The sequence below is a fragment of the Rhinolophus sinicus genome, chromosome 14 (assembly GCF_057876585.1).
Source record: "Rhinolophus sinicus isolate RSI-liver-muscle chromosome 14, RSI-T2T, whole genome shotgun sequence".
NCBI lineage: Eukaryota > Metazoa > Chordata > Mammalia > Chiroptera > Rhinolophidae > Rhinolophus > Rhinolophus sinicus.
Window position 1 is genome coordinate 67,023,554 of NC_142514.1, and position 12,034 is coordinate 67,035,587.

The following is a 12,034-nucleotide window of genomic DNA, read 5'->3' on the forward strand; positions in this document are numbered from 1 at the left end:
AGAAGCTTTATTATATTACTTTTTACATTTAGGACTATGATTTATTTTAAATTTATTTTGGCATATGGTGTGAGTTGAGGGTCAAAGTTCATTTTTTTCCCCTCTCAAAATATTGTTCCCACACAATAGCAGAGGGGCAGAGTGAAAAATGCAGTCCAGTTTTAGGTTTTGTAGGACTATAGTTAACCATGACTCTCAGAGGAATGGAAAGGAATTTACTTCACGTTTGAGTTAAAACTTCCCTTTCTATGACTATAGAAGTTACTTTCTGAATCGCAGGAGGGCAAAGACTAAAGAAAGGATACTAGGAGAGAGAGATAGAGATGTAGGGTGGCCTGTGGAAGGGGCAGTAGTTAACGTATAGGGATTTTATAGACATAGAAGGTGGAACATCCACGCAGAAATCCATTCTGCACAGAGGCAAGCAATTCTCCTACCAGTATCCTGGAATCCCATCAGTGCCCATAGACCATGCAGCCACCACCCAGTGAAGAACTGTACATTGTCTGCACCTCGCAGCCAGTTGTCCCAGATCTCCCTCATTGGCAGCCAGCCCAGGAGCCAATGACCACTTGGCAGGAGTGAGCTCAATCATGCCCGATGGCTTTGTCCACTTCCATAAGAATTGCCCTATGTTTACAACTCTCCACCTCTATTCAAAAACCAAAGTAAACCCTTGAGTAATAGCAAGGGACTGTGGATATCTAGAGGGTGGTGTATGTAAGGAAAAGCAAGTGTATCCTAAACAGAGCCCACTTGATATCTCCTCATTGTAAAACGCATCCCATTAAACAATCTGAAGTGTGTCTAGAGTCAATATGCATAATTTCAAGTATAGGATCCAGTTAAGAATCATACTAATCATTATTACTATAATTAATCATGAACTGAATCACTCTGTAGGCAAAACATTGCCTTCACAGTTTATTTCATCTTCGCAAACTTTATGGCTCAACACAAACACAAGCATCATGATTTTAACTTTAGTTTAGTGGCAGTTGTTTGATGTCATGAAGTTGCTCGTTTAACTCGCTCCTAGTGGAGGAGAGGAGAGCTGGTTAGGAAATTATGTTCCTTGGATATTTAGAGTATGTTGCATATTGTGAATAATCCTCTGCTTCTCCTGTGGATGGCTTCCATCTCATTTTGAAGTCTCCTGCTCTCTTGCTGGAATCCCTCCTTGGGAAGCCGTTCATATTCCTAAAAGAGAAAGTGGAGACCGAACTCACACAACTTAAAACATTTCCCACATTTCCCACATTATTTCCCCTGCCAATACCTACATTAACCCTCATGAGCTTTTGAAAGTTATCCTTGAAATCCTTTCCTCCCTTAACTTCTGCTGTATCACTCTCCTGAGTTTTCTATGACTGCTTATATTTTTTTACTTTTTTTTGGTTTGTTTTTGTTTTTTAGCTGCAGGAATGTTCTCTTATAGTTTTAAAATATTAGTGATCCAGAATCATATTCTTGGCCCTTTTCACCCACATGCAACACAGTCTTTCTGGAAAAAAACCCTCATTTTTTTCCCCCTTCAACTCTGATTTAGGTAGTGTGGACTCTCAAAAATATATCGAAGAAGGTATGGAAGATGGGTGAATTCTAATAGGATGGTTACTACCTGATTCAGAATCATGGCTGATGTTTGATTAGGGAACTTAGTACAAGTCTCCTAACTGTGGTGATAAGGTAACAGAAAAGAGTTGAAGAGCTCAGGGCCTGCTCTGGCCCATATTGAATTTCTGGGTGTATTTAGACTCAACGTAGACTTTAGGTAGAGTCTGGAGAACAGGAAGGTACAGGCACTCTGGGTATTTATGTGGTTAATTGTATAGAAGGTCATGGAGTCTTCCTACGCATAAGGGTGCCTGCGGAGATAAAGTTATACCAGATATGGCAGAAACAAAATTACTTGGACTCCACTCAGTAGGAGAGTCCAGATATTCTTCCACAAGGTAGGACTCGAAAATATTATTTATCCCTCATGAAATTAAAATTTTCTCATTTGAAAGTTGATAATAAAACAATACCTATAATATAACATAAGGATTTGATCACAGACTATCTGTAAAGCCTTGTGCAGTGTTTGGCAATGAATAGCTACTGTTTATTAGTGATTAATAATGAAGGAATGCATGGTATTTAATCCTGCAAGTAATTAGCCTTTAGTAACCGGATATGGTCACAGGTAGAGGCAGTAATAGAATGAAATGTCTACTAGGGTTTTTGCTACAATAGGTCTTAATCTGACATGATGCTCTAACTTCTAAGCAGTGTTTTTGATTCGGCCCAAGTGGAAGATGAAATGGCGATGACACAATCAAATACCTGAAGTTTAAGATCTAGAGTCCTCTGTTGTTCTGCCATTAACTGGGCCCTCTCCATCTCCATCTTCTCAGTCAACTGTTTCACATGTTCCTGATGACTCTTTTCTTTCTGTTCCATCATTTGCTGATTCTTTGCTTGCATTTCCTCCAACATGTTTGCTGCAGCCTCTGCAGATTCAGTCTTCATACGTTGCACTGTCAGGAAGCAAAGAAGAAGAAAAATTTATAGGGGTGACCACATTGCTTCTTTCTTCCTGGTATGCTTACCTGCCATTATTGCTGCCGACTGCATATGCCCTACTCAGAACTGACTTCAGCTGGTAAGAGGCATCTTTGGTCATCTTGCTCTAGTTTAAGATCCCAGATTCACCCAGCCAGTTTATTTAAACTTTTAAGAACTTTTGAGGGTATTTCGTCTCTTGACTTGCTTCTCACCTTCAGTGTCCAATTAGCAGAGAAACATGATAGCCTTATATTGCTGTTCACTCCCCTTTTTTGTTTTATTCTCATGTCATAGAGAAAACTTTTTGTGATTATTTTTGCACTGAGTGACCAAAAGGTAGATGACTGTAAATTCCAGTTAAGAAACAAAATCCCCCAGAGCTATGAACTATATTTGCTATTCTTTGTTCTACAGTAATGATTTCGGGTGGACTAATGTGGCTTACATGAACATTTCCCAGGCTTCCCCACTGTCTAGAGTGTTTTCAGCTGCTCTCACCTTCAATCTCTTTTTCCTTGTCTGTGAGGGACTGATCAGTCCGTAGAAGTGCATCAGCCACATCCTGCTTGGACTCCAAGTATTTCTTCAGTGTCTCTTCTGCCTAGTGATACAGAGGAAGTTAGAATTAGGAAATAGGGATTATGGGTTTAAGCACAACTCAGAGCTACATCTGTTAATTCAATATAATTTTACCACCCATATAAAAATCATTTCTGAGTTCAAATAGTATTTCAAACTAAACTGACCTACAACCCAAATCTGGATCCCCCTCAAACCTGTGTCATTTCCGATCACCTCAGTTTTAGCTATTTACTTCGGTAACTCTGAGTTTCTAACTGGATGGGTTAAAAACCTGACCGTTACCCTTGATATCCTTTTTCCTCACACATCCCACATGTAATCATCAGCTAATTAGGTTTGCTCTATCTGCAAAGTAAAACCAGCCAGAACCCATCACTTGTCACCTGCTCCTCCCAAACGCCCTGGTCCAAGACATCGTGACATCTTGCCTGGACTATGGTGTTAGCTTCATGATTGGTCTTCCTACTTTCATCTTGGTCTGCTACAGTCCATTTTTCTCAGAGCAGCTAATGTTATGCTATATGATTTTAAGAAAGATCCCTTCACTCGTATGGACAAAATCCTCTACTGATTTTTCTACTCTTTCTAAATAAAATTCAAACATTCTCAGTGATCTTTAAGGTACTAACTTTTCTGCCCTCTGACCTCTGAACACCTATCTGACCCCATCTCCTGCCACCTCTCTTTTGCTCACTGCCCACCTACTATGTTTCTTGCTATTCCTGGAGCATAAACCAATTTCTTTTTCTGTGCTTTGACACTGTTTGAAAGTTTCTTCCCCTAGATCCCCATTTGCCTTCCTCCCTTCCTCCTTTGAAGACTCTGCTGAAACATTACTTCATCAGCACGGCCTTCTGTAAAAACATAAATATAAAATAGGATCACATCTCCTTCCTCTTCCATACGTATAACCTACTTTTCTCTTCAGGGCACTTTTTGTCACTGTGCTAGTGAGTGCTAGAGTTATCCTAATATTATTCTCCTCTTTGTTCTTAGTAACAGAACTCTGATTTTTTTTTCCTGGGCACGTTGTGGATCATTATAAAATTTTGTATTTTCTACTCAACATCTCCGGTAAGTGGGATGCCCATATGATTAAATTCTGGCTGATAACACTTAAGCAGAAATGTCATATGGTACTTCTTGGAAATCACCTTCAAGAGAGTTGACCCAAAGGTCTTTTACTCTTGTTTTTCCCTTTTCTTTCCATGTATAATATGGAACTAATAAGTGAAACTCTAGCAGCTATCTTGGACCATAAATTGACCTTGAAAAGGGAGGCTGAATGCTAAGGTACTAGAGCAGAATGAAGGAAGAGGCCTGAGACCAGTATTATTATGAAGTTGTCATGTCAGCCTGGATTCGCAATTCCTCATTTCTTGTAAATGAGAAAGAAACTTTTGTCTGTTTAAAGCAACCATTTAAAAAACAATAATATGTACCCAAGCCTAATTCTTACTGATACAATCTGAGCATGCCAGCATAAAGGAATAGTTAAGAGCACAGTCTGCTATCTGGATTGGCATCCCACTGTACCACTCATCACCTGTGTTCTTGGTTGGGTGAGTTCTTTTGCTTCTCTGTATCACAATTTTAGTATATATAAAATAGGGATATTAATTACATGTACTTCATAACATTCTTGTGAGGATTGAATGAGTTAAGCCCAAGCATTACCTGAAACACAATAAGTTCTAGGTGTTAACTGTTATTTTAGTCTGTAAGCTATAATTTGTTTATTGCTGGTAAATACTTTGAGAGGACTTGTTTATTTGTCCTTTTTTTCTTTTAAATTGCCTGAACCCCAGAAACTTGATAAGACCTGACATATTGTGAGGCCTAAATACATAACTGTTGGATTATTGGATGATTAAATTAGTGAATGAATTCTGCAAACATTTTTTGGAGGGCTCCATCTGTGCCAAGGAACAACAAGTTCTCCATCCCACAGTGGTTCTCTCACTGAATAAATCAGTGAGCGGACGAATGAAAGGCAGAGGCATTATGTACTATTTCAGTTTTTTTTCTGCTGTAGTTTGAAAGGCACCTCAGCAAGACCTCACAAATGGTACTCAGCAGGTAGCTTACCTGTTTCCCCTTTCTGGGCACCTGGTAGTACTTATTTATCAGCTCCTGTTTCCTCTGAATAAAGAGATAATAGCCTTTTGGTTTAGAAAATGCCCCCTGCTTCACATCTTCTTCTAGAGAACTGAAAATATCATGAAGTAAGGCCATGCAACAATCTGATGATGCTTTCATGTTCTGCTTACAAAAGTCATCTTGTTTTGCTACCAAACAGGCCTGTGAAATGACAAAATAACACATACAGTACCGTAAGCCATGAGAATGTTAACCACACACAGACTACTGGGGAATACTTCTCCTGCAGGGACTGTAGCACACAAACAGGACCTCACTCCTCACCTTGCTGTGAGATTCTAGAATATCCTTAACAAGAGTGTCGATAAAAAAACAAAAACATCTACTTTTCTGGTTGTGATTATCTGAAGCTCCTTTCTCCTATTTTTCCTGCTTCAGAGAATGATTCACAAAGCACAGACACTGTTCCACATGAAACTTCTCTTTTCAATTCTTTAATTTCAAGAATAGTTTAGAGCATAAATGTTGGAGTCAGGCAGGCCTGGGTGACATTCCTGGCTCCACTACTTTGTGGCTTTGTGACACTCCGCCTTTTTTAATTGAGGTTTCCTTGTTGGTAAGATGGGAAATTATATCTATCTCATAGATTTTATTTCCGGATTATATGCAGTGATGTAAAGTATTAAGCCCAGTGACTTCTTCATAAGTGCTCAGTAAAGGGTCAATGGTTAATTGGTACATTCTTTAAAATGAGAATATTTTCGTAAACTTTCTCAGTAGAAGACTAATGAAGGTAATGGCGATTGTATTCCAGGTATTTTTAGTACTGATAATGCCTAATAGAAAAGCATATTTACCTACATTAAATCATTCAAGACAACTTATACATCAAGCTTTTTCTTTAGTCTAGATGGATGTCCATTGTCTGTTGACTTTGACTAGCTAGTTTCATCAAAACTTCTGAAAGCAGGAAGTTATAATTTGTAAAATCCTGCCTTGCAAACCAGGGATTGTCACTTGTGAAGTGATCGTTAGTCATGCGACAATCCTTCCCTAATGTGGAAGGACTCAGACTTGAAACCATTCTCATATAGCATTCTTATGATTGGTTTCAATTTCTTGGTCTTCTGAAAATTTTACCATTGCTTTACATTAAAGACAATGCATAGTTAGGGTTTTCAAAAAAAAAAAAAAAAAAAATTGAATCCTACCAGGGTATCAGCAGGGAACATGAAAGCCTGGTGCATTTGATTAATTTTTAAAACAGAAAATAAATTAAAATAATCTTATATAAATACAATTTTACAATTTACTATTTGCTTAAAATATAGCATCCAGAAGAGGGAAATTAACAGAGGAGAATATTAGTAATAAACATACTCAGTTATGGTGCCGTGGTCTATAGGACTAAGTCTAAAAGTATTCTATTATTTTTTTTGGTAATGCTTGCAGATGAGTGCTGCTTTCTTTGGGTATAGGAAGAACTACTCATGTCTAGAAAGGCTCAGATTTTTCTCTCTCTCATGATCTAGAACAGCAAATATACCCCCAATTCCTTCTGGAACTTTTGGCCCACATCCTTGAAAGAATTCTTCATGAAGACTTCGATGGCCCCTTTCTCACTGGCCCTGTGCAGGTCCAGAAGCTCCTGGAGGGTGTCGGTGGGCAGCCGCAGCTTCTGGCCCATCTGCTGGTCATAGTGAGCAATGGCCTTTTTCACTGCGGCCGAGTTCTCGATCTGGGCCAAGGCCAGGATTGCATTCTCCATGCAGGGCAGATCCCCACAGCTGATGGCATTGACATAGGTCAGCACCAGGCTCTCCAGCCCTACAAGCAGGAATTTCAAAGTAGTGACTACCAGTTGGTGAGAGAGAGGAACAAACCATATTCTGTTTGGGTCTGAGACTTTAAATTTAATTATTTAGAACCAATTGCTAGAATATTTTATATGCTTTCCAAGCGTCATAAATAATAGTTTTAAGGATTTTCTGAGGGACAACAGTGATGGAATATTTCATTAACCTCTAGACTCAGAGGTGTTTAAAGCTTTTCTTTTCTTCTCTTTCCCACACCCAAGTGGAAGATGTTACAATGATTGGATCAGAATAAGGATATTTTAGGGCTAAGGTATTAGGTCTTGATTTCTTCTTAACCATTCTATGCCTCCTTTTTTTCTGCCTTCTTTTCTGTTCCCTCCTCACTTCTACTTTATGAAAAAGGCCAAGGAGAAAACTTAGCTTGTGCGTGTGTGTGTGTGCATGTGTGTGTGTGTGTAGGTGTGCATGGGTATGTGCCTGCTGCAGGCCACTAGTCCTAGATAAGTTGGTCCTCCTAGCTGTTCTCTCATCAGAGCTACATGCAGTGTGACCAGTTCACCCAGGGGTTGGCTGGTTTTAACATCGAAACTCTTTCAGCCCAGGATATCCTAGCCTTGGGCAAACTGGAGTGGTTGGTCATCTTACAAATAGCAGCTCTTTGGGACTGAATCCTGGAACTTCTCTTCTCTTTCTATAATTTTAAATACCATCCACATGGATACTAATGAATTTCATTTCCTGCTTTGACTTGATTTTTAAGCTTTAGATTTGTATATTTAAACGTCTGCATGGTATCACTTCCTATACACACCAGGGGAAAATCAATATTAAATAACTCAAATCTAAACAGCTTCATCTACTCTAAAAACCTTTCTTCTCCAGATATTCCTCTCAGTAAATAATATCCATTCAAGCAGTGGCTTAAGCTCAGAACCCTGGAGTCCTTCTAACTCCCTCTACGCATCCATCATCAAGCCTATGGGTTTGACATTCAAAATATGTGTGGATTCTGTCCATTTTTAACCTAACATAATCACCATTCATTACCAAAACACTGTAAATATCATCCCTCTTCTCATTACCTCCTTTAAATCCCTCCAACACTCTATGTACGAAATAGTCAGAAAGACAGCTTTAGATATAAATTAGATAAGTTTAACTCTCTGTTTATAATCCTTCAAGATCCTCCCATTGAGTTTAAACTCTAATCTCCTTGAAGTCATCTTCCAGTCCTGTCAAGTACTGCCCCCTGCATACTTTTCCAGCCATGAGGCCACTCTTATTCTCTTTACTCTTCTTCAAATCACAATTTCTCTTTCTTTTACTGTCTTGAAGTCGCAGAGTTCTTTCCTGTCTCAGGCCTCCTCACATGATATTATTTCTGTCTGCAAAGCTATTCCATATGCTCTTCTGGTTAACGCCGACTCATTTGTAAGGGTTCATCTTGCATGTCAGTTTCAGAGACAACTATTCTCTGTCTTTGAATCCAAATTATCTCCCACCTGTCTACACTCCTTATTCTCTCATAGCAGCCTATTATTTTGATGGATTGTGCTTTTCACTATGATTTTAAAATTTTAAGTATCTTTGCACCTGTTGTGCTGGAATGAGGAAATAAATAAAATATTTTTATCTACCATTATACTTAGTGGTTGGTATATTGCATGCATGTCTTAGTCAATTCAACTGTTTGTGAATTGATGAATAAGAGAATTGTGGTAAGGTTAGTGGCAAAGCCTCACATATGTGGAGTATTTGCTTTTTCCTGACTTTGCCAATCTATATTGATCTCCTGGATGGATGTTTCATAAATAGGGATCTGTGAATTTGGTGGAGAAGGTTACTACACCTGGATGGATTCTAGTTCTTTTCCTGTATTCACTCTGCTTATGTGGATATTAGATGACACCAGCAATAGTTTTAGTTGCCACGTAAAATTCACAATGTGATCCTTGGGATGTGTGTTCCTGGCCATCATCAGACTATGTTTTTGTCAAAAGTAACCATTATACCTCCCTCTTTATTCTCTACAATGGGCAGAAGGAAAGTCCAGGTAAGAAGCAGGGAGTGAGAGGGACTCACGAGGTCCATTGACTGTGATGCCGCCTGAGAGAGTCTTGGCCTCGGAAGATTTGAGGATGTAGGAGCAGTAGTCCGCTCCTTGTTCTCTGAATTCAGGGTTCAGGTCTTCCTCCTGTAACTGTTCCAGGTGGATAAGGTACCTCCACTGAGCTGGATGGTCGAAGATGAAGCACTTCTTCCTTGGGAAGAACTTTCGGATGCACAACCGAGGTTCATTGAAACTTTTAGTTTTTATATCAATCCCTAAAGAAATGAAAATAAAAAAGTAGTACAACCTTAGACTCACGACCTCAATCAGATGACCCTTCAACGTCGTAATTGGCACAAACCTTGTGTAAAAAATAAACTCTTGATGGATTGGCAATAAAAAGAAAAATTAAAGAATAGAGAAGAAAATTTCTTCCTTTTTCTAAGAAGAGGGACATAACTTAAAACTAGGTCTACATGATTCAGGCAAGGAATGTTTTCATTTCCTCTAATAGAACAGCCAGGATTACACAGTTACAACATTATACTTTTTAGCATCTACACAGAAATGGTCATTTTGATATTGTTTTTTCTTTGTCACCCAGTGATCAGTCCCAGTCACCTTGCTTTAGTTTCAGTGACAACTCTAGGTACTCATCAGCAGTGATGGGTTGTCCATTTGCTTCTAGCTCTAGGGAGAAATCGCTCAGAGTCCACACAAAGTCTGGAAAGAAATTCACAAAGTCAGCTGAGTCTTCAACCTCACTGTCACCAGGTGAGGATTTTGCCCTGATTCGATCAGTCAGTTCTGTCATGTAGCTGAGATGCTAACACAGGAAAACTGCAGAAATAGAGTAGTACATTTTCTGCTATATTTCCTCCCAATACTCAGCTAAAATATTTTTTCTCTTAATTAGCTCATTCATTCATTCATTCCACAAACATTTATTGAGCACTTGCTACGAACCAGGCACTGTTCTAGGGATGAAGAATATTGCGATGACTACCATCAGAGAGCTTGGATTCTAGTGAGGGAGACAAATGATACACAAATAAACAAAAATATAACAAAATCTGAGATATCAGAAAGGATTGAGTTAAACGTGGATGTTGAGCATAATTTGATTCAATAAAGAGGGGACTTATGATTTCTTCTGTAGTTGCGCACTGCATGTGGTGAAAATGTAAAGCTGTAATTTTCCAGATTTACTGTTGTTCTGGACCACGGAAAGGATACTGCAGTTGGTCCATGGCCTGCTGGTTGATGGTCCCCATGCTGTTGTAGACGAAGGTGCTGCTCAGGAGTATTGCCAGGGAAAAGCTCCAGGAGTCATTCTGGTTGTCACCCTGGAAGTCAGTGTAGAAGCCACATAGAATAGTGAGGAAGGGCAACATCCTTTCAATTCAGATAAAGTCTGAACCCAGCTCTGTCTCTATTTAGCTGTGGAAACTTAGGTTAGTCATCATTTCCTTATGCAAATGGTTTCCCATCTATACAATTATATTCATGGTGTTGTGAAATTTAAAGAAGGCATCGTATTTAAACGCATATAAGAGTGTGAAGCACATTAGCACTTGATCGTAGCAACTGTTGGGATCAGGTAATACATTTCAAACAGATCTCCTGAACTTAGATTGTGGTCCTATTCCACTTTCGTGACATGTCATGGTAAGGAGCTTCTTAGACCGTAGCTAAAATATGCTTCTTAATAATAGTTTTCTAGGTCGAAGACTTATACAAGTAATAATGTATAATCCTTTATGAACAAAGCTTATCAGATCCTATACTTTGCTTCACATGAATAGTACTGCTATGGATAACCATTCTTACCATCTTTCTGGGTTCCGATTGTGAAAAGTTAGACATGTTTATAAAATATCTAGTCCTGCTTAGAGGCAGCTTTAGCAGCCTCACCAAAACAGTTTCCTATGATATTAAAGAAAAATGACTATAAGCATCATTAGCCATTATTTTATAGGTTGTATAACCTATCAATTGACCTTACTGCCCACTCTCAATTCTTATATATGTGGCCGGGTAGAGTTCAGTGTTCGAGGGATACACAATTCTTAAATTAGCTTGTTATGATTATTCTTAATGTTTATTTTCTTTACATAAAGCTCAGTTTGGTTGGCTTCAAATTTGATCTCAGGTCAAATATTGACCACCACTAAGTAAATGTAAAGGGTAATACTTTAATATGATAAGTTAGAAGCATAAGTCAAGAAATGGGGAGGGATAGCACAACGAGGGTTACTGATGAGACACAAATAGGATTTAAAAGATTTATTTTTTTACCTTCTCTACATCCCCCAGGCCCTCAGTGTCAAGCAGAACTAGGGTGTGGTTTGGCTTCTTTGGGTGGGGCACACACCACATCCAGATTCCCTTGGTGTGAGACTGTATCTTGTAGCCCAGAGAGAAGCCTGCAGGGGGAGAGGAGATAAGAGGACTTGAAGTTTTAATATTAATTGGTTCTGGAACTTGACATAAAAGTTAATGAAATCAAAGTTAAACAGATAAATGAAACCATGATCAGTGTTGATCTTACTTACAACCAGAAAAGTAAGGTAATTAGAATATTCAGTACAAAGTGAAACATTTATTTCACCTTCAAGATCAGTGCAAGCTTAATAAAAGACAACAAAAACACACACAAAAATCCCAACAAAACAAAAGAAAGATAAAGAACAGTGCAAGCTAGATATTAATACCCAAACTTTTTAGTAAATGTTTTACAGCTTATTATTATGTATATTAATTGTCTTATTTACTACCTTATTCCTTCCGGAAGATACATTTATACTTTAAAAGGGAAAATGAAGGCAAAGCAGGAAAGAGTGAGTTGACTCTTACCCTCTAGAACAAAGTAAATGTAAGGAGCGCATCAGTGAACTGAAAGTTAGATTGTAGTATTCCTCCCCTTCTCTAACTT

The 12,034-nt window shown here is 38.6% G+C and overlaps 1 protein-coding gene across 1 annotated transcript; it reads right to left on the reverse strand.

The window, feature by feature from the left end:
• Positions 1-787: 787 nt before the first annotated feature.
• LOC141572388 (guanylate-binding protein 2-like) lies at positions 788-9,913 on the reverse strand. Its single transcript, XM_088789790.1, has 7 exons — positions 9,721-9,913; positions 9,132-9,374; positions 6,779-7,059; positions 5,221-5,433; positions 3,049-3,151; positions 2,329-2,522; positions 788-1,200 (listed from the first exon to the last, which is right to left on the reverse strand). Exons 1-7 carry the CDS (start codon positions 9,911-9,913, stop codon positions 1,084-1,086), a joined length of 1,344 nt encoding a protein of 447 aa, XP_088645916.1. The 3' UTR covers positions 788-1,083.
• Between the last annotated feature and the right edge of the window lie 2,121 nt (positions 9,914-12,034).

Coding starts and splice junctions, on each gene's coding strand:
- LOC141572388 (XM_088789790.1), bottom strand. CDS start 9,913: ATGACAGAACTGACTGATCGAATCAGGGCAAAATCCTCACCTGGTGAC. Junction 9,375..9,720: donor GTCACTGAAACTAAAGCAAG/GTGACTGGGACT, acceptor TCATTTCTTTAG/GGATTGATATAAAAACTAAA. Junction 2,523..3,048: donor CAAGGAAAAAGAGATTGAAG/GTGAGAGCAGCT, acceptor GCTTCCTGACAG/TGCAACGTATGAAGACTGAA.